This window comes from Octopus bimaculoides, chromosome 20, assembly GCF_046866305.1.
Source record: "Octopus bimaculoides isolate indiv1 chromosome 20, ASM4686630v1, whole genome shotgun sequence".
NCBI lineage: Eukaryota > Metazoa > Mollusca > Cephalopoda > Octopoda > Octopodidae > Octopus > Octopus bimaculoides.
This window is the reverse complement of record NC_142947.1, coordinates 9,810,391-9,831,604: the sequence shown is the minus strand read 5'-3', so window position 1 is coordinate 9,831,604 and position 21,214 is coordinate 9,810,391. Positions and strand designations below refer to the sequence as shown.

Sequence of the window (21,214 nt, the reverse complement as noted above, 5' to 3'; positions counted from 1 at the left end):
TTAACAAAAAACTATATAAATTAATAAAGGACTGAACCAGTGCGTGTGTTTATTACCGGCATAATGCCTCTCCCAAGGTTTAATTGTATATATATATATATATATACATACATACATATGGTGTGTGGGTTAGTTGAACTGGAACCCTCATCATCACAATCAACAGTATCAGTTTATTGTGTGTGTGTTTGTGAGTGTTAATGTATGTATATATACACACATACACACACGAGCACACTAACAAAGAACAAAAACACGTATACATAAACAGAGAGGTTTTGATGTATCCCAGTTGACAAAAGACCTGTACACTCAAGGTTAACACAAAACAGTGAGATGTTACCAGAAGGACCCTTGCAGGCCTACAAAGAACAAGGACCATATTTGCAAAAGGGCTTCACATGGATTAAAAAGGAGACTGTTTTCCTCAATGATATTTTTAAAACAATATTAATGTATAATGATATTGGACATAATAAGCACCAATTTGACATAGAAAAGAGGGATAGAATCAGTCTAGCAGTTCCCTATCAGGGAGTTGGTTTGATTTTGATACCTTAAAATTGGTGTCTTAAAGTAATAATAAGAATTTGTTAAGTTTCTGTCTTGTCTTGTGTTGCTTCATTTGGTTTTTTTTTCTTGTTTTTTTTTTTACATGTAAAAATTAAAGAATTCTGGAGAAGTTCAAAGTCAAATGAATTTACACTTGTACCTGTATATCTATCCATCACAAAAGAATTAAATGCAAAGTGGAGTTATTCAGAAGTTGGGCAGATGTAACATGAGTTTATTTATAAAAAAGGGAAAGAAATCATGGGAGAGGACATGGAAGAGAGAGAGGGAAAGAAAGACAGAAGGAGGTCGAGAGGGAGAAAGTTCCCTTTCAAAACAGGAACATTTTCTGTAATATTGGATGAAGAATAGATAAGACCCACAGAAAAAAACCCTTTAACAGCCAGACAGGAATTCATTCTAGATCCTTAAAATGACTATTTTGATGTGGTTCATGGTTTCCCACCAGCTGGATAAGGGGGCGCACCAGGATACTGTGCTGGGGGTGCATTGGGAGGCATTCCCGGATAAGGGGGTTGTGCTTGAGGTGCAAACATACCTGGGTACTGGGGATGTTGTGCATGGGGAGGCATGTGAGTGTACTGTGGAGGAGGGGCTTGGGGAGTCACATGTGGGTGCTGAGAGGGTCTTGCTTGGTGTGGCATGCCTGGATACTGTGGGGGCGGGGCTTGTGGAGCTGTGCCCTGGTACTGTGGGGGCGGGGCTTGTGGAGCCATGCCTGGGTACTGTGAGGGCGGGGCTTGTGGAGCTGTGCCTGGGTACTGTGAGGGTGGGGCTTGTGGAGCCGTGCCTGGGTAGTGCTGGGGCGGAGCCATGTTGGGACCCATGTTAGGGTATGGTTGACCTGGAACAGAGCCTGGTGCAGGAGGTTTGGAATAATCTGAGGACTTAGAGGGGGCTGATGGTGGGGGTGGTGCAATATGTGCAGAAGGTGGTGGTTGTGAGGGACTAACTGGTTGATCCATGGATGCTGGACGCTGTGGTGGGGTCTTCGGGGGAAGGCCCCTCATTTTGTAGTAACTTTCAACTTGACGAGGTACTTCAGCCAAAACATGACGTGCAAGTTCAATACTACTTGCCTGCAATTTAAAAAAGGAAAAGAAAAAGAAGCAATTAAGTCATTAATTCAAAGCAAAAACCACATCTACATATATACATACATACATATATAAATACAAACACACACACACACACATAGATATAATATAAATCTGCAGATAGACATTGCAGTCTGAGGACATGTACCAAGAGTGATAAAAATCAAACATCCAGTCAACATCATAGTGTTTGGAGTGATCACTAGTGATGGTGACGTTATGCCTCCATTCATCTTTCCACACGGCCTCAGACCCAACATGGAGGCCTACATCAAGTACTTAGAGGAGGTAGTGCTGCCCTGGGTCAAGAGGGTGGCTGCTGGAAGAACCTATGTTTGGTAGTAGGACTCTGCACCATGCCACACAAGCAGGAAAACATAGTTATGGCTGTCAGACAATTTCTGTGACCACATCACCCCTAAAATATGGCCACCGAACTCTCCAGACTGCAACCCACTTGATTATTATGTGTGGGGAGCAGTTTAACGACAGACCAACAAAAGTCTTTGCAACACCAAAGATGAGCTGAAAGCAAGGATTATGGCAGCATTCACCAACTTAAACAAGGGGACCATCCAGAAGAGTTGCAGGAGATTCTGAAGTCGTCTGCATAGAGAAGTACCTGTCACCGAAAGTGGATGATACCCATGGAAGAGAGATACCCAGGAAGACATGGGATGAAGTGATAAGGATCGATGTTGGGCCTCATGGAGGAAATGACAACGGATCAAGATGTCTGGTGATATGAGGTTCTTGAGAAGACCTGCCCATGTTAGCGAAAGTGAGTTCTAGAGATGCTGTGTGCCCCACCCATATTTAACAAGAAAACTTCACACACACCCTACCACAACAAACCAAACTACATCTCTATATCTCTCCTCTTCCTCGTATTTCTGCTTCATGCACTATGCTTACCTCCCACTTTCCAATCCTGTCCTCTTCGCTTTGTCTTACAGTATCATGTCACTGCTATCTGCTAGCCCCCGACCTGTGTGTTCCACCCACACATAACAAGAAAACTTTTCACACACTCTACATCAACAAATCAATCTACATCCCTACACCTCTTCTCTTTCTCACATTATATTGGAATATATATATATCATCATCATCATCATCGTTTAACATCCGTCTTCCATGCATGTATGGGTAGGATGGTTGATAGGAGCCAGCCAGGTAGAAGACTACCCCAGGCTACTGTGTTTGTTTTGGCAGGATTTTTATGACTGGATGCCCTTCCTAGCACCAACCACTCTACAGAATGGACTCAATGCTTTTTACATGGCACTACCACAGACAGGCAAGGTTAGTTTTGGCATGATTCATACAGCTGAATGCCCTTCCAAATGCCAATCCCTTTGCACAGTGGTGGTCTTTGTCAGCAATTAAACAGTTCAAAAGCAGAATGAATTAGTTTGTCTTGAGGAAGAAGAAAAGTCTAACATTTTTGGTAGAACTCTTCTCTAGAGAGTGATACCTTCTGATGGTACTGAACAGATGGATTGGAAGCGAAGAGACAAAGGGCAAGAGACCTTAAACTAGAATGAACTAAACTGCAAGATAAGGAATACTGACTTGGATGCAAAACATATTACAATAATCAATAGTATACATACATCTGTACCATCAGATTCATAGCTGGATCTCTAGGGAGAGAGAGAGAAATATGGAAGATTAAGTCAGCTTGGGAATAGCTCGGGTTTTTTTCAATTTCATTATATTATTATATCGCTGACTAAAAACTTTAACAACTTCCTAATAAGTAACAAAAAAAAAAGAGAAGTAAAATCAAATATGCATATTCTATACATCTTTTCCCTTATTTCTTAATATCAAATTAAAATTTCTAATCCCACCAAATATTATGAAGAAATGATTATCTGCCTTGTAATGCCCGTTCTCTAGGGTGCAGCATATCTATAGCGAAATGCTGACTGTATGATGCTTGTGTATGAACAGCTATGCTACACAGCAGTGAAATATGGGCAGTGACAGTTGGGGATATGCGTAGGCTTGAAAGAAATGAAGCTAGTGTGCTTCGATGGATGTGCAATGTTAGTGTGCATGTACAACAGAGTGGAAGCATCTTGAGAGAAAAGTTGGGCATAAGAGGCATCAGATGTGGTGTGCAAGGGAGACGACTGTGCTGGTATGTGATGGTCATGGATGAGGACAGCTGTGTAAAGAAGTGCCAATCTCTAACTGTGGTAAGAACCATGGTAGAGGTAGACCCAGGAAGACATGGGACAAGGTGGTGGAGTATGTTCTTCAAACTTTGGGCCTCACAGAGGCAATGATTAGTGACCAAGACCTTTGGCAATAGGCCTGTTTAACCAAGGCTAGCCTGGGGCCAAACAACAACAACCCTAGTTCAAGTATGCCCAGCATAAGTTAGTGTTTTAATGATGCCAGCCAAGGAACATTACTGTGCAGTAAAGAAAACAAAAAAAAATAAAGAAAAATAGACCCGCCCCTATCAAAATTCCTTGTCTTGCGAGTTACTTGGTGACCCTGCCAGTGTTAGTGTCACATAAAAAAGCATCCAGTCCACACTGTAAAGTGGTTGGCATTTGGAAGGGCATCCAGCTGTAAAAAAGAGGCCAAAACTAACCTTGCCTGTGCTGGTGCCACGTAAAAAGCACTGAGTCCACCCTGCAGGGTGGTTGGTGTTAAGAAAGGTATCCAGCCAAAAAAGCCTGTCAAAACAGACACAGGAGCCTGGGGTAGTCTTCTACCTGGCCAGCTCCTGTCCACCATCCTACCCATGCATGCATGGAAGATGAATGTTAAGCAATGATGACGATGACATGTATTTAATGGTTGAATGATTTTGATACAATAATGATTAAACATGCAAGCACGAACTACTCAACAATTCATTTACATCTCAAAGAATGCAGAATTAGCACATCCAAAATAATAATACATGACGCAAACACTGGAATACACACACACACACACAAAATATATATGTATGTATGTAAATATCAGGTTAAAAAACCCTTGAATAGAAAAAGTTGAAGGCTGTCTGTAGGACACAAACCCGCATCTTTAAACCATTATCATTCAGATTACTCAGTCAACTGTAATACTTATTTATTCACATTGTTTTGAATTAATTACGAGATGGTATCAAAAAGCTCCCAGACTAGTTCTGTAGCATACCAACAGATGGCAGCACACAGTTGTGTGTGCAGTGAGAGCTGGCAGCGGCTATCATAAGGCAGTGTGCTTATTTCACACTTTGTGTAGTAACTAACTACAACGCTTTAATGTTATAATTCATAATCGAACAAAAATATCATCTGAGATGATTTAAATGAATAAATAAAGATTTATTTACCCGATAAAATTCCCGGAAAGGCACAAATTGGACAATATCTCTCTTTGCAACATTTCCATTTGGGGCCCGCAGCAAACAGTTATCAGAATCAAGGATTTCCATGTCAGTAAAATCAGCATCGCCAACACCAACAATGATCAAAGACATCGGCAAGGTAGATGCGTACACGATCGCTGATTTGGTATCACTCATGTCAGACAAAACTCCATCAGTCAACATCAAAAGAATAAAGTAGGACTGAAAGTAAACATTTAGACAATATTAATAATAATAATCTCCTAACATGAGTTATTGTTATTATAATTTTGAAATTTTAGAAATTTTCTTGTTATGAAACTTCCTTACAGATGAAAAAATCTTTTAATATTTATAAATGGAAAGGTGGCAAGCTAGCTGAATTGTTTGCACACTGGGCAAAATTCTTAGTAGCATTTCATCTGACATTACGTTCTGAGTTCAAATTCTACTGAGGTCAACTTTGAGTTTCATCCTTGCAGAGTGAATAAAATAAGTAGCAGTTGAGCACTGAGGTTGATATAATCAACTCGACCACTCCTCAAAATTGCTGGCCTTCTGCCAAAATTTGAAGCCAATGTTTATATATAGGAGCAGGCATGACTGTGGGGTTAAGAAGTTTGTTTATCAACCATGTGGTTCTGGGTTCAGTCCCATTGCATATTACCTTGAGCAAATGTTTCTGTTATAACTCCAGGCAGACCAAAGCCTTTAGAGTGGATTTGGTAAACAGAAACTGAAATGTGATAAAAACATCAACACTGCCATTATACAAATAAAGTGATTCATTTTTATATACTATACTATACTGGCACTCCATGGGTTACGAAGACAAGGGTTCCAGTTGATCCGATCAATGGAACAGCCTGCTTGTGAAATTAACATGCAAGTAGCTGAGTACTCCACAGACACATGTACCCTTAATGTAGTTAACAGGGAGAATCAGTGTGTCACAGTGTAACAAGGCTGGCCCTTTGAAATATAGGTACTACTCATTTTTGCCAGCTGAGTTGACTGGAGCAATGTGAAATAAAGTGTCTTGTTCAAGGATGCAACACGTTGCCAGGAATTGAACTCATGACCATACAATTGTGAGCCGAATACCCTAACCACAAAGCCATATGCCTTCACATTTTTTATCACTGCTGTTATTATACAAATAGTAGGTATGTAACAACTTATTGCTGATTCTGTTATCTATAAAAGTGGCTCTACAAACAAACAAGGGAACTGCTAAGCAGTCTGTTGATCTGCCAGAAATAGGATCTGTTGATCTGCCAGAAATAGGATCTGTTGATCTGCCAGAAATAGGAAACATTGAAAAGAAAGAAACATTAAATAATGTGGTCTTGAGTGCACTGTGACAGGAAAAAAATAGATGGGATAGTCACAGGTGGAATGACATTGGTACAGATGCACTCAATTGGTGGTGCTGTGAGACTAAGCAACGGCAACAGCAACGTCAGCAAATGTTGCTTTAGATTAGTTTCATGTAAATGCATTGTTAGAGCAGGATGAGATTATCTCTGCTTCCGTTCACGTTGATAGAGTTACAGAATGATTGACTTACAGCGGCTCCTTGGGATGACTCTGCTTGCTGTGCAGCATGTGCAAAGCGGGCTGTGTGATAAATAATAGGGGAGGCATTGGTTGGTCCGTAAAGTTGAACTTGATGGAGACATGATTGGTATGCAGCCAGGACACCGTCAATGCCTGGTGGGAGAGAGAGAGAGAGAGAGAGTGAGGGGGAGATGGAGAGAGAGTGAGAGTGAGAGTGAGAGTGAGAGAGTGAGAGTGAGAGAGAGTGAGAGTGAGAGAAAGAGTGAGAGTGAGAGAGAGAAAAGGGAAGTTTTAAAATAAAATAACATTTTATAAATTTACCAAACCACAAGGTGACTCATAGATTAGAACATTTTCAAAAATATAGTTTTCAAAAAATATCAACATCATCATCATCATCATCATCATTGTTCTTTTATTTGTTTCAGTTATTTGACTGTGGTCATGCTGGAGCACCACCTTAAGGAGTTTTACTCAGACAAATTGACCCCCAGGATTTATTCTTTGTAAACCTAGTACTTATTCTATCGGTCTCTTTTGCCGAACTGCCAACATCGGTTGTAACACACCAACATCGGTTGTCAAGTGATGGTGCGGAGACAAACACAGACACACAAACATATACATATACAGGGTGTGACGGGCAAATTATCGCCATTTCATATTTTTAATTTTGTGCATGAGCATTGCTTGTTTTTTATTTTGTCGACTACACAGTATAGTAGGGTCAGTTGGGCACCGTCTGTGAGAAAAACAGCACCATGATGCAGTTCACTCTGCCAGAAATTTGGAAATAACATGCTGTATTATTTAGCATTTACACCGGAACATTTCAGAGTGTTTGGGTGTCAATCTGAAGACAGTGCATATGATAGAAATCAAACATCCTGTCAACATTGGGGTGCTTGGAGTGATCACAAGTGATGGCCATGTTATGTCTCCATTCATCTTACCACATGGCCTCAGACTCAATATGGAGGCCCATATCAAGTGCTTGAAGGAGGTAGGGCTGCCCTGGGTCAAAAGGTTGGCTGCTGGAAGACCTTATGCCCAGTAACAGGATTCTGAACATAACACCTATCATCATCATCATTGTTTAACATCCATCTTCCATGAGTAGGATGGTTGACAGGAGTTGACCAGGTAGAAAACTATCCCAGGCTACTGTGTCTGTTTTGGCAGGGTTTTTATGGCCGGATGCCCTGCCTAACACCAACCACTCGGCAGAGTGGACTTGGTACTTTTTATGTGGCACTAGCACAGATGAGGTTAGTTTTGGCATGATTTTTATAGCTGGATGCCCTTCCAAATGCCAACCACTTTACAGTGTGGACTGGATGCTTTTTACAGGGAACCATCATTGGCAGGGTCACCAAGTAACTAACATGACAAGGAATTTTAAGAGGAGCAGGGGCATTTGAGGAGGGAACTTGTGTCAGCCAATAAAAGGTTAAAGTTTATATATGTACACATGCAGCCAATTGATTACAAAGCTATCAATGTAGCTTTGACATACTGTAAGGATCTATTTTTAAGTTACAGTTGAGATAGCTTACCTGCACAGTGAGGATTTTGCATATTAAAATTCAAAGGAAATTCGTGAGAGACCTGCATCACAGGTGGAATCCTCGCCCCAAATCCAAAAGCAGGAAATAATTTGTCACTAAAAAGAACAATTTAGGAATATGTATAAGTAAATTTGCACCATTGAAGAGGTGTGTTAGCCATTTAAAAACATACATAAACAATCATATTCACTGAGCCTTAGACCCCATGGTTGCAAAGCAAGTTTCTTAACCACAGAACCATGCCTGTGCTTATAAGTTAGAATTTTTGAACAGAAACTCATAGAATAAGCACTAAACTTTAAACAAAAATAATAACAGGTACTGGGGTTAATTCCTTTTACTAAAAACCCCTTCAAGGTTGTGTGCCAGTATGGCTACAGTCCAATGACTGAAACGAATACAAAAAAAGGTACAAGGTGGCCATGGTAGAGTTTTGTCATCAAAACTTCACTCAAATTAAAATTTAAACCAAGTCATCATCATCGCTGTCATCGTTTCGACATTCACTTTTGCAATGCTTGTATGGGGTCACACAAAATATGTTGAGGCAGATTTTCTACAGCTGGATGCCCCTCCGGCCACCAACCTTCACCTATTTAAAAACAAAGTAATATTTTCCCCAGACCTTCAATCATGAACAGCATATTGGCCAGGCTTGTTTTCAAAGAACATCGTGAACAAACAATGCCAAATGTATGTAGGTCATATACAATTGACACATGGCATCGAGACAAGGAGATGCATGCACACACACACACACACACACACACACACAAACATGATGGTCTTCTTTCAACTTTTGCCATTCAAATCCACTCACAAGGTTCCATTAACAGAATTGAATAGTCTTAACAAAATACAAAGCCAATTTTTTTTAGATGAACTGTCACAGAAGCAAATTTTAAATTCACTCAAGAAAACAAAGACAATGTTAGCTGGATTTGAACTCAGAACAATGAAATAATAAACAAAATAGAAAAAAAGTATTCAGTACTACTATCAAGGCTTTCTGATTACCCCAGAAACAATATACAAATTATTTCAGTTTTTCAAATAGTTTTAGCAGGGAAAGATACAGATGTCTATTGGTGGACAAGCTTGATATGCAGAAAAGGAGTTGGTATACAGTCTACAAAAAGAGGTTTGTAGGAACTCTGTACAATACACAAAAGGGGTTGATAAGAGCTCTATACAATAAAGAAAAGTGGTTGGTAGGAAAGCTATACAACGTAGAAAAGGGGTTGGTAGGAATGTCAAACAGTATAGAAAAGTAGTAGGTAGGAATACTATACAAGACAGAAAAGGGGTTAGTGGGAGCTCTAAGCAATAACGAAAAGTGGTTGGTAAAAACACTATACACTACATGAAAAAGGTTGGTAGGAAAGCTAAACAATGTACTCAGTGTGAAATCATCATCATCATGGTGATGATGATGATGCAAGAATCCGAAGTGTCCATATAAGCAGTGGAGGCATGTATGCTGTGAAAGATAGTCAAAGAAATCAAGACCAGATTTATTCTTTGTAAGCCTAGTAATTATTCTATCAGTGCGTTTTGCCGAACGGCTAAGTTACGGGAACATAAACACAGCATGAAAAAACAGATGTAAAATGGTACTTACGAGTCATAGTCCTGACAAATGTTGCCCACAGCTCGAATAGCCTGCATATAGTGGTTTGGTCGATAGGGATCTAAGTAATGCAAAGAGGACGGCTTCCTGGGGTCTCCATTGGAACCTGTAAAGTCTATGGCAACCTAAATAAAGCAAACAAGATAGTTAATATATACATGTGTGCATGTGTGTGTATGTGTGTGAGGGAGTAAGAGAGAGAGAGGGAGGGAGCGGATGTACATTTGCTAATAAATACAAACAGGTAAATAGAACTTAAAATAGAAACAATAATATAGCCACATAATAACTTACCGTGAAATTGATCTGCATGCCACCAAAGACATATTCAAGAAATGTATGAAGTTCTGTAACCTGGAAAATTGAATTTTTTTTTAAAAGAAATGAAAGACATAAATATGTAAATAAATTAATTTTTAATATGATTAATTAGAATAATTAATACATAAAGTAAAAAGATAAATAAACATCCTGTCATTCAATATTTACTTTTTATTTGTGTCTTTTGTTAGATTTCTTGTTTGCAATGCATCAACCAGTTCACTAAAAACCTGTTTCAAAATTAATGGCTTTTCAAATTTCTTAAAGTACTGCAACGAAGATGCATTTTACTGCACCATTCATGATAATTCAGAACCAACAAGATTAGGGAGAGGATTATCTTTTTGCCTTCTCTTCATTGTCCAATGGAGAGAAGCAGAAAGAACAGCTCAGGGTTGAGAACAATAGAGAAAATCAATTGATGGCCTATGCTCCATAGGAAGTTGAAGGGCTTAAGTATTGTTTATAAAATAAACAATAATGATTTCAAATTTTGGCACAAGGCCAGCAACTTCAGGGAAGAAGGCAAGTTGATTACATCAATCCCAGTGCTCAACTGGTACTTATTTTATTGGCCCAAAAAGGATGAAAAGCAAAGATGGCCTCAAAGGGATTTTAACTCAGAACATAAAGACGGATGAAATGCCACTAAGCATTTTGCCAGGTGTTCTAATGATTCTGCAAGCTCACCACCTTTATTTTTGTTTTGTAAGGAATAATGTCATTAATTAAGGGTTTTCAATGGGCCTCTCACTGCATTTCCAGTAGCAAGAGTAAGAAGAGAGTGTCTATGTAAATAGGGCAGAATATATACCACAAGGTATTTTGTTCAAAGCTCCAGTTTATCAGTTTCTTGCCAATGTGTATATTCGTTTTTTTGTTTTGTTTGTTTGTTAACTTAATTCAGAGGAAGAAGTTTGGTGCAGTGTTGAGAGTAAACCAAATACTTTAAATTAATCTCAAATCTGATCTTACAAGGCCTTGTTTTATGAGATTAAATAATATAATTTGAATGGCATCCCTTTACAGCTTTTACATTTAAAAAATAAGAATTACCTTAATTGATCTGAGAACGAGTCTTCCAGAATCTCTGTAACCTTTCTTCTTTTTGGCTTTCTTTTCATTTATTAAAGGCCAGACAATCTTGAAATATAAAAGCAGACAAAAAAATCATAGCATTTTCTGAGCTCTAAGATTCTGACAGCAGCACACTGTAATAGTAGTTACTTCATATGTACATATATATATATTCACTGTGAATATTGTTGTGTAACAATTTCTATATATGATGGCAGTCAATCTTCCGATGGAACCAAGGAAACTACATTACCAGTGGTGCTTTCAAACTGTTGATACTCCAGGCAAAAGTACCAATGTTTTTAAATGAGGTGGCTCAGAATGCACAGAGCCAGAAAAGATACTGCATGGACATGTCCATTAGTGGGTGACAATCTGTGCATTTCTGATCATGAGCAGGAGTAGTGGGGGAGCATCATAGCCATGTATTCAGAGGGATTCTTTGGGGTAAAATTTGAAGGAAATATTAGCTGATTTTTCATACTTTCTAGAGGTAAACAAATAGGAAATAACAGTTGCTACTCAAGGACAAAAATCGTGTTACACAGTGTAATTAAATAGAATACAGGTACCTGTACATAAGTGTAAATTAGTAAGGGTTATAAGAAGTTCCGGACCATAAGAGTCTGGAAAGTAGTTGTTGTACCTATAAATGTAAAACCTCTCTCTCTCTATCTCTCTCAGCAAAATCTGTCATCCCATATCAGTCAAACTGGTAGGCTCAGAAACAAACTAACAAACTTACTGCTTTCTGTGTTGCACCCATCATGGTTTCTATGGTAGTACACGTGGAGCCTATAAAGTCCTTGCTGCCATCATTATTCCAGTCATAACAGTCAATCTGTGAATCAAAACAATAAGAATATACATCATCAAACCTTACATCACACACTTGATACATCAATAGCTTTCCTCTATCCCAATATATTAGGATAGAGGAATGTTGCATAACCTTTGTAAGCCAAAGGATTATTCATATTGTGTTGTTTATTCCCAGTTCCCTGTGTCCAGATTGTTTGCCATTTGATAGACTGGGAGGTTGTTATACATCGGTAAGAAATGAAAAAGAAGGCCATAGAAAACTCTGCTACAACTTAGTCTTGCTTGACTCATACAAGCATGGAAGAGTAGACATTTAAATGGCAAGAAATACCTACCTTAAGTGTTTTACTATGGTCTCCTTGACATAAAGTGTGCATAGGTTTTTCAAAAGCCTGCCATCTTGGGTTTAAATTGTTCTTAATTACCTGCAATAAAAATAGGAGCTTTAGGAACTTTCTAAGTTCAATCCCATGATCATACATGACCAAAGGAGGTCTCTCTTTCTCTCTCCTTTATATATATATAGGAATAAAGAGATGACACTGGAAAAAACAAAGGTTGTGTAATGAATTTTATTAGCTTACAAGTGTTTCTGTTATAAGATGTAGCAGACACTTAACTGAGTACCACGACAATATCCTATAACTTCATCAGAGCCTTGAATATGAAGTGCACTTTATTTGGGAGCTTAAGCAAAATATTTGAATATATATATACATATATACATACACACATAGATATGTATATATATTCACAAATATACATGTACATACATATAAAACTGTCAAAGTAGGGGAAAAAATCCTCTTACAGAAAGGGCCATACCAGGGGAAGAGATGGAAGCTACCAGGTTATCTGCATCTTGAAACACAGGAAGATGAGATTGCAGATAACATAGGCAGAGGTGGGATACAAACAATCATGATCTCTGTTGTTTTCTTCAGCATAGAATCAATAAAAATGGAAAAGAAGCAAACCAATTTTACATTAGACAATATGAAAGTGTGTGAACCTCACCTCAGTTCTGTGAATAAGTTCCCAATTGTCCCTGTAAGCTCGGAATATTTCAAGAAATGGATCAGATTTTCCAAAGAAATCCTGTAAATTAATAAACCAAACCAAATGTCAAAGCAAAAGAAACAAAGATAACAATCAAAAATGGTTTAAAATCATCAAAATCATCAAAATGATTCAATGTAAATTTATTCTAATTAATCATATTAAAAATTAACTAGATTTCAGGGTCAACAATTTTAATGGAGATGGTGAACTGCGAAGAGAGTAGTTGTTCTAGTAAAGACTATGGTCAGAGTGAAAGGACAGGAGGAGGAGGGGAATTAAGAGGGAAGATGGAGGAGAGAAGGAGGAAAAGGTGGATGTAGCAGGGGAAAAGAAGGGAGGAGAAAGAGGGGGTGAGTGTAGCAAGGAAGGAGGAGGGAAAGAGAAGGGGTAAGAGGAGGGAAAGAGAAGGGGTAGGAGGAGGGAAGGAAGGGAGAAGGGAGAGGAGGGAAGGAAGGGAGAAGGGAAAGAAGGGTTGAGAGGAGGAGGAGGGGAAGAAGGGTTGAGAGGAGGAGGAGGGGAAGAAGGAAGAAGGGGAATTGGACCCACTTACCTTTTTATCAAGATCTTCAGCAGCAAATAGAAGTTGTACCAATTCCTTAGCATTTGAAATTTCATCAGCAGTTATCTAAGATACAAAGCAAAGAGAGAGAGAGAGAGAGAGTTAATTAGTTAGTGATAGAAGAGAGGTTAGAGTAGAAAAGAGAAGGAAGAAGTAAAACTAGAACAGATAATGAGAGAGGTGAGAAAAACAAAGGAGAAAAGAAAGAGCAAGTCAGATATAAGTGGGAGAAATAACAACAACAACATCAACGAAGGGCTGCAAAATGGAGTACAGTAATCCATTGCCCTATCACAGTTCACCTAAGCTTACATCAATTGCTCTGTGGTGTTGTTTTGCATTTATAATAAAATAAATATATACAAATTATTAGAAAAATGAAAAAAAAATATACAGTCGGCGCAGGAGTGGCTGTGTGGTAAGTAGCTTGCTTACCAACCACATGGTTCCAGGTTCAGTCCCACTGCATGGCACCTTGGGCATGTGTCTTCTACTATAGCCTCGGGCCGACCAATACCTTGTGAGTGGATTTGGTAGACAGAAACTGAAAGAAGCCCATTGTGTGTGTGTGTGTGTGTGTGTGTGTTTTAGTGTCTGTGTTTGTCCCCCCCCACCACCCACCCAACATCGCTTAAAAACCGACGCTGGTGTGTTTACATCCCCATGACTTAGCAGTTCGGTAAAAGAGACAAATAGAATAAGAACTAGGTTTATAGCAGCACCATCTCAGATGTGGGAGCAATAATCCATTGTGGGCCTTGCTTGAACTTTGTAGAACATCAACAGAGATAGGGCAGCCTTTGAGATGTGGTCCTAGCTATGTTAAGAATTTGACCAGGAATGACGCACAGTGACAGTGAAGCCAAGAATTAGGAGCAACTTAGGCTTGGAGATGGTGTTTTCTTGATATAACCAGTGATTGAGCTTCTATGCTATTAAAAGAGGCAAGACTGGCATGGTTCTTCTGAATGATGTTCTCAAGATTTTCGTTTACGGAATCAATGCCGGTTTTGGCATGTGGTGTCTAGATAGCATGTGGATAACGTATGGTTGGGAAAAGCTAGAGAGGAATAAAAGGCTATCATCTGTCAAAGAATAGGCATTTGCAAAAACAAAAGATGCATACATTTTTGCTACAAAATTACAGGTATCTATTTCTTTAGTGTTTCTCTTTACAAGAAGGATTAAAGAATGTTCTAAATATTCCAAAATACTTACAGTTATAGTACTTTTAGTTGGAGTTGGAGAACCATTTATTAAGAGATGTTTTGTGAATGGACTACAAGATACAATCTGTAGCAAAGAAAATAACAAAAAAGAGAAAACATAAATGAGCAAAAAGTTGTGAATTGGAAGAATTACTAAGACGAAGGAAAATTTATTAACAATATTTAGTTTTGGCCCTTTATGATTTAAATATAAATCTTACTGAGATTAACTTTACCTTTTATTCTTCGAGGGTTCATTGAAGGTACCAGTTAAGTACTAAAGTTGATTTGTCGTCTTATAGTGCACCCAGTACAGCTGTGATTGTAGTTCAGTACAAGCAAATACCATTCTTCATCTACTTCACAGCCACAGAGAAGTGTGGTGAGAACTATGGTCGAGTACACCTTGGTCTTTGTCTCTTGAGTGATGCCCTCCATATTCCACACATTCTTATGGAGTCTGCTGAATGAGACACTGACATTGACAAGTCTGGAATTCACTGGAACTGTCAATGATGACAGTTCAAGAGGATATGCTTCTCTGGCAGGTGAACCTGTCCACTACAGTCAATCACTACCTGTTGATGAATATCTTAGATTCAATGTATGCATTACATTGGTCTTCTTTAAACAAATTGTCGGGTCAAAATTATTACAGGTTTTAGAAAACTTGTTAGCATTGTATTGCATACCAGCTTCTGCAGCAATGTTGAGGCACAGTCAATGGCAAACAAAACGTCGCAGGCACAGCCATTGACGATCAAGATATCGTTAAGATTATCTGATTTTATGAGTACAACGATTCATAAGGCCAACTGCCCAGTTTCCATGGCACATAAGTAACCAAAATTACATTTGCCCTGAATGGATTACAGGGATCAAAAGCTACAATTTTTGAAAGGAGAAGACAAGCCAATTATACCAACCCCAGTACTTGATTGGTACTTTATTTTATTGATCCTCAAGAGATGAAAGGCAAAGTTGACCTCGGCAGTATTTGATCTCAGAACATAAAGAGCCAAAAGAAAAGCTGCGAATTACTTTGTCTCACGTGCTAATTATTTTCCCAGCTTGTCACCTTGGTCAATACAGAAATACATACCAAGCAAATAAAATATATAAAGAACTCAGTTAAACCTTTAGCATTCAAACCGGCCATATCTGGCCAAACTATTCTACTTGTTTTATGTTCAAACTAGCCAGATCTGGCCACTCACACCTACTCTACTATGTCATTCTAAAAAATAAATGTTCACATCATCAAAATCTCAAAGCTACAAGATAATGTTTGATTTATTCAAAACAAAGTGAATAAATACGTATTATATTTGATAGAAAAATCTGAATGCTAAAGGGTTAAAGAACAATTTGAAATCATACAAGCAGAGTGAGCATAACAAAGTAGATTTAGTGAGAAGCAAAAGGACTTACCTGGCCCAGGGTACATTCCATCTCTCCCAAAAAGTCATCATCTGACAACGTGTTAGTCAGGTTATCAATGTCATAGACAGCAACCTTAATCTTTTGAACTTCCTCAAAATAATATTTTGTTTCGATTGATTTTCCAAATACTGGGTGAAGAGAGTTTTTCACTTCCTCTGTCCTGCCCAACTGTGAATGAAATTACAATAATAATGATGATGACAATGATAATTTCAAATTTTTGGCACAAGGCCAGCAATTTCAGGGAAGTGGGTAAGCTGATTACATCAAACCCCAACAAGGTTCAACTGGTACTTATTTTATCAATCCCAAAACGATGAAAAGCAAAGTCGACCTCAGCAGAATTTGAACTCAGAATGTAAAATTGGAAGAAATGCTGCTATGCATTTTTCTTGGCACAATAATGATTCTGCCAACTCTCAATAATAATAATAATAATAATAATAATAATAATAATGGTTTCAAATTTTTTCACAAAAGCAGAAATTTTGGGGAGGAGATGAGTCAATTAAATCGACCCCAGTACACAACTGGTACTTAATTTATCGACCCCCCCAAAGGATGAAAGGCAAAATTGACCTCAGTGGAAATTGAACTCAGTACGTAGCCTTAATAATAATAATAATAATAATAATAATAATAATAATGATAATAATAATAACAACAACAATAATTCTTTCTAATTCAGTCACAAGACCAGCAAATTTTAGGGAAAGTGGGTGAGGTCAATTACTCAAATCCCAGAACATACAGTCATAAGAAATGCTGCAAACAATTTTACCAGCTTGCTACCTTGAAGAGGAGGAGGAGAAAATAATGGGGAGCAGTGGTTGTGATGATGATGATGATGACGATGATATGATAAATGAATGAATGAATGAGGAAGAATATGATTTCAAAGCAAATTGCTAGTTACCTCCATCCATCTTCCACCTTGGAAGAGATAGACAACAGCAAGAGGGTCTGACAAGGAGATAATATCTTTGTTGAGGAGGTTCTTACATCGGATCCTCAACTCAACTGTTGAGACACATTCATTTGATGTGACGGCAGTGACCGGATTATAAGGTGCATACAGTGACATCTGGAATAGAGCGAAAACAGTTTAATTACTATATAACGAGGAGATGTGGATTGATAAAGCAGAACTGAATTAAAAAGTATTGAGTATGTTACCTGATAACGGCTGGTAAAGCATTCAACAACCTCCTTAACCCTTTTGCATTTAAACTGACCATATCTGGTCCAAATATTCTACCTGCCTTATGTTCAAACCTACCAGATCTAGCCTCTCGCACCTACCCTACAATGTCATTCTAAAAATAAGCAATCACATCATTGAAATCTCAAAACTACAAGATAATAAAGGAATGAAAGACAGGGGGATGATGGGTGGGGGTAGGTAGGTAAAGGATTGTAAAAGTTTGGGGAGAGTAAGATGATGATGATGATGATGATGGTGGTGGAGTGGTCAGAGATATATAGGGTTGACTATAGTGAGGGGAGAATAAAGGAGAAGGTTGGCTGATTGTAGATATGAGGCAGCGGCATGAGACAATGAGGTATAACTGTCAATAGGAAGTGCTGAAGGGAAAGGGAGTAATGACTGACAGCACAGAAAGAATAATCAGTGGAAAATATTAGTGGGGAAGGGACACTGTTGAGAATGAGGGAGGAGGTTTTTAAGGCCCTTTATGGGTGCGTATATATTGTTGTGTGTGTAATGTAATAATGTCACTGTACTAAATGTTACGTATGCCGTGAGCATCTGAGTAGTCTGTTGTGTTAAATGTGCAACGTGGCTAGTTTGTAACATTAACCAGATGTTCTAAGTTCTAATTTTAGAGCAGATATCCTAGAGTAAAGCTGGAACAGCCATTGCTAAGTCACTTACCATAAATTGATGCAACGGATATCATCATCATTTAATGTCTGGTTTCCATGCTGCCATGGTATTTGCATAAAATGGCTGGTCCGTTAGGTTGCTCTGACATGTCTAAACAGTTGCCAGGGTTACTCAATTACAACAACAACAACAACAGAAACGATATCATGATATCAATGTGTGTGATATTTATTTTATCATCATTACATGCTCTATTAAGCTAAAAGCAACTAACTGCTTCTAACCAATGTGTATTCTCAACATTCTTCCAGTCCTTTGCGATTTTTTTTTTTTACTTTATGTTATTTTTCATTTTTCATTTTATCTAGTTTCAGCTCATGAGCTGTGGCCATGCTGGGGCACCGCCATTTATATCTATTTGTTATACAATTTCATTAAACTACATTCACCTTTAATGCACTTTGCTCCTTCAACTACTCCTCTTTTACCACCTTTAACATAACATAAATATGGATTTCAAATTTTGGCACAAGGCCAGCAATTTCAGAGGAAGGGTAGGTCAATAACGTTGTCCCCAGTGCTCAACAGGTACTTGTTTTATCGACCCTGAAAAAATGAAAGGCGAAGTCAGCCCTGGTGGAATTTGAACTCAGACTGAAGAAATGCCACTAAGCATTTTGCCTGGTGTGCTAACAATTCTGTCAGCTCCCCACCTTACATAACATAAATATTACCATTTATTTAGGAAACCAGAGAGTGCTCCTATACTGTTGCTCAGCTTGCTAGAAATAGCAGCCAAATCACTCATATATGATACCCAACAGTCTTCGGAAAAAGAAAGAAACATTGAACAAGTGCACATATGGCTGTATGCTTAAGAAGTTTGCTTTGCAACCACCTGGTCTCAGGTTCAACCCCACTGCGTGCCACTTTGGGCAAGTGCTTTCTATGATAGCCACATTCTGTAGAATCTTGTGCAACCAATTGAGGCACTTGGTGTTGCATTGATGTTTTTTTCCCTTTTTTTGTTTTTCTTTTGTAAAATAAATTCGTTTTCACAGAATTAATGTAAATTATAACAAACACAATGTATTTTGATAAAATAATTGTCTCTTTGTATTTATATGTACATAGACCTATTTGGATCTTTCTGAATTGACGGGCACCACTTTTCATTTATGTTTTATGTAGTGTTTTTGGTACCGAAACACTTTCAAACTTCGTATACTTGTATATTTTGGGTACTACTAAAGCAGAGTGGTCCCGAATGCGCACCCGCGCAGTCGCGTGTCCGTGCTAGCTAGTCGTGAGTGGTCGATCCTACAAAAAGTGCGCGCGCGCGTGCAAATGAATACATGTTTAGGGTTAGGGTTAGGATTAGGGTTAGGGATAGGGTTAGGGTTAGGAATAGGGTTAGAGTTAGGATCGACCACTCACGACTAGCTAGCGCGACCGCGCGTTCGGGACCACTCTGCTTTAGTAGTACCTATATTTTGTATTATAGAGCAGATAAAAATTTTTGCATTCGAAGTTATTTCATGTAAAAAAATTGTCGTATTTCGGTAATTTCAACCAATCACTGATGTCTATCTACAAAAATACGACAACTTTAACATGAAATAACTTGCAATGTAGAAATTTTTGTTTAGAAGGCTAAGAGAAAAAGATGTTTTATATGACACATTCTACCAGTATCCCAAGTTTGAAAGTGTTTCGTTAAGAAAACAAGTGCTGCCTGTCAATTCAAAAAGATCCACCTATTTTCTGTTGCTTTTTTTCCCCATTATTTTATTTCTTAATGATTATAGGTATTTACTTCCTAAACGTATGTATTGAATTATTTATTTATACAGTTTACTGAGAAACTTTGTATCTGTTGACTAATAGACTACACCTGATTGATCATACTAGAGACACATTCTTGTTATTACTGCGGTATTTTAGTTTAATTTGGTTGAGTTCACTATTTCATTGGGTAGCTTAATCCAAAAGACTGATACTTCTTAACGGAATAAACCCCCTCCGGTGTTTTTTACTGCCCTGATTTTTAAAGATCTGTCATTTCTTCGTAACTTTAGTGTGTACCAGAGTCTTGCTGGCTTGGCTACAGCTTAAATAGAGAATTGGCATTTTCACATGTATTAAGAATCCACCTCTTCTGAGAACCTTATTTTCTTGACACAGTTTTATAATGTAACTTAAGCTGCTGTTGTTTATTACTCTTCGCCAAGATTCACATATTCCTATAATATCTGGTTCTCATATTCCCTACGATTTGTTTCAAACTCGATTTATTTACAACGTTTTAGCACTTGTGTATCGTACTTATAACATATCAACTGTAATAGAACTTTCTCTCTCTCTCTCTCTCTTTCTCTCTATGCATGTGTGTCCGCGCGCGCGAATACATTGGCGCTTTTAATGTCTCATATGTATATCGAGACGAAAGAGACATTTTCGTTACAATTTATTATGACATAACATGTAAAACTCAGTGCGATCAAGGGGTACACGCGCACGCATACACAATAAACGTACATTAGTTCATATAGTGCTTATCTGTGAGGCAGCTGATGGTGGAGGTATGTTGGATTGTTGGTATGGTTGTTTTCGTGTATGTGGAATGGCATTATAACACATCCATTTGATATATATATATATATATATATATATATATATATATATATATATATGGCAAGTGAAAACTCCAACATATACGCACATATCATGAGATTAAATGTGATCGAAATATCTTTGTCGGGGAAAGAATTTCGGTCTGCCAAATGGGTGTGCCAAGCTTTGGCAAAACCACAGAAGAAAAAAAAGCTACAAAACGGCATAGAAACTTTTTAAAATAAAAAAAAAGAAACGACCTATGTAAATGTACACATAAATATAATAGAGAGAAGACATCTAATACTTACTTTAGCTTTCCGTGACAAACTGGTTAAGTGCCCCAATTTTAGTGTTAATTTTGTTAGCGATGTTATTTTTCCTGTTGTTAACTATCCACCAACACCGTTTTATTTGCTAAAACTACAGCTTGTAATTTTTGTCTTATGCAGTTTCATTGCGTGTTAAATTCTAATT

The 21,214-nt window shown here is 38.1% G+C and overlaps 1 protein-coding gene across 2 annotated transcripts; it reads right to left on the bottom strand.

The window, feature by feature from the left end:
• Positions 1-758: 758 nt before the first annotated feature.
• LOC106882976 (copine-3) lies at positions 759-21,127 on the bottom strand. Of its 2 annotated transcripts, XM_014933824.3 has the most exons (16): positions 21,049-21,127; positions 17,195-17,362; positions 16,267-16,446; positions 14,846-14,920; positions 13,619-13,693; positions 13,024-13,104; positions 12,342-12,431; positions 11,930-12,025; positions 11,164-11,250; positions 10,081-10,140; positions 9,778-9,911; positions 8,145-8,251; positions 6,599-6,741; positions 5,014-5,250; positions 3,287-3,316; positions 759-1,652 (listed from the first exon to the last, which is right to left on the bottom strand). In XM_014933824.3, the coding sequence occupies exons 2-16, from the start codon at positions 17,360-17,362 to the stop codon at positions 1,005-1,007; spliced, it is 2,211 nt and encodes a 736-aa protein (XP_014789310.2). In that variant the 5' UTR covers positions 21,049-21,127; the 3' UTR covers positions 759-1,004. The 2 variants fall into 2 exon arrangements, with proteins under 2 accessions (XP_014789310.2, XP_089194120.1); XM_089337994.1 differs by lacking the exon at positions 3,287-3,316.
• Positions 21,128-21,214: the final 87 nt, after the last annotated feature.

What these genes read in the sequence shown, in the direction of transcription:
- LOC106882976 (XM_014933824.3), bottom strand. Translation starts at nt 17,362, where the DNA reads ATGTCACTGTATGCACCTTATAATCCGGTCACTGCCGTCACATCAAAT. An exon ending in AAGGTGGAAGATGGATGGAG is followed by an intron (nt 16,447 to 17,194) that starts GTAACTAGCAAT and finishes TTTCATTCACAG; the next exon opens with TTGGGCAGGACAGAGGAAGT. An exon ending in CTTTCCGGGAATTTTATCGG is followed by an intron (nt 3,317 to 5,013) that starts GTAAATAAATCT and finishes CTCTCTCCCTAG; the next exon opens with AGATCCAGCTATGAATCTGA.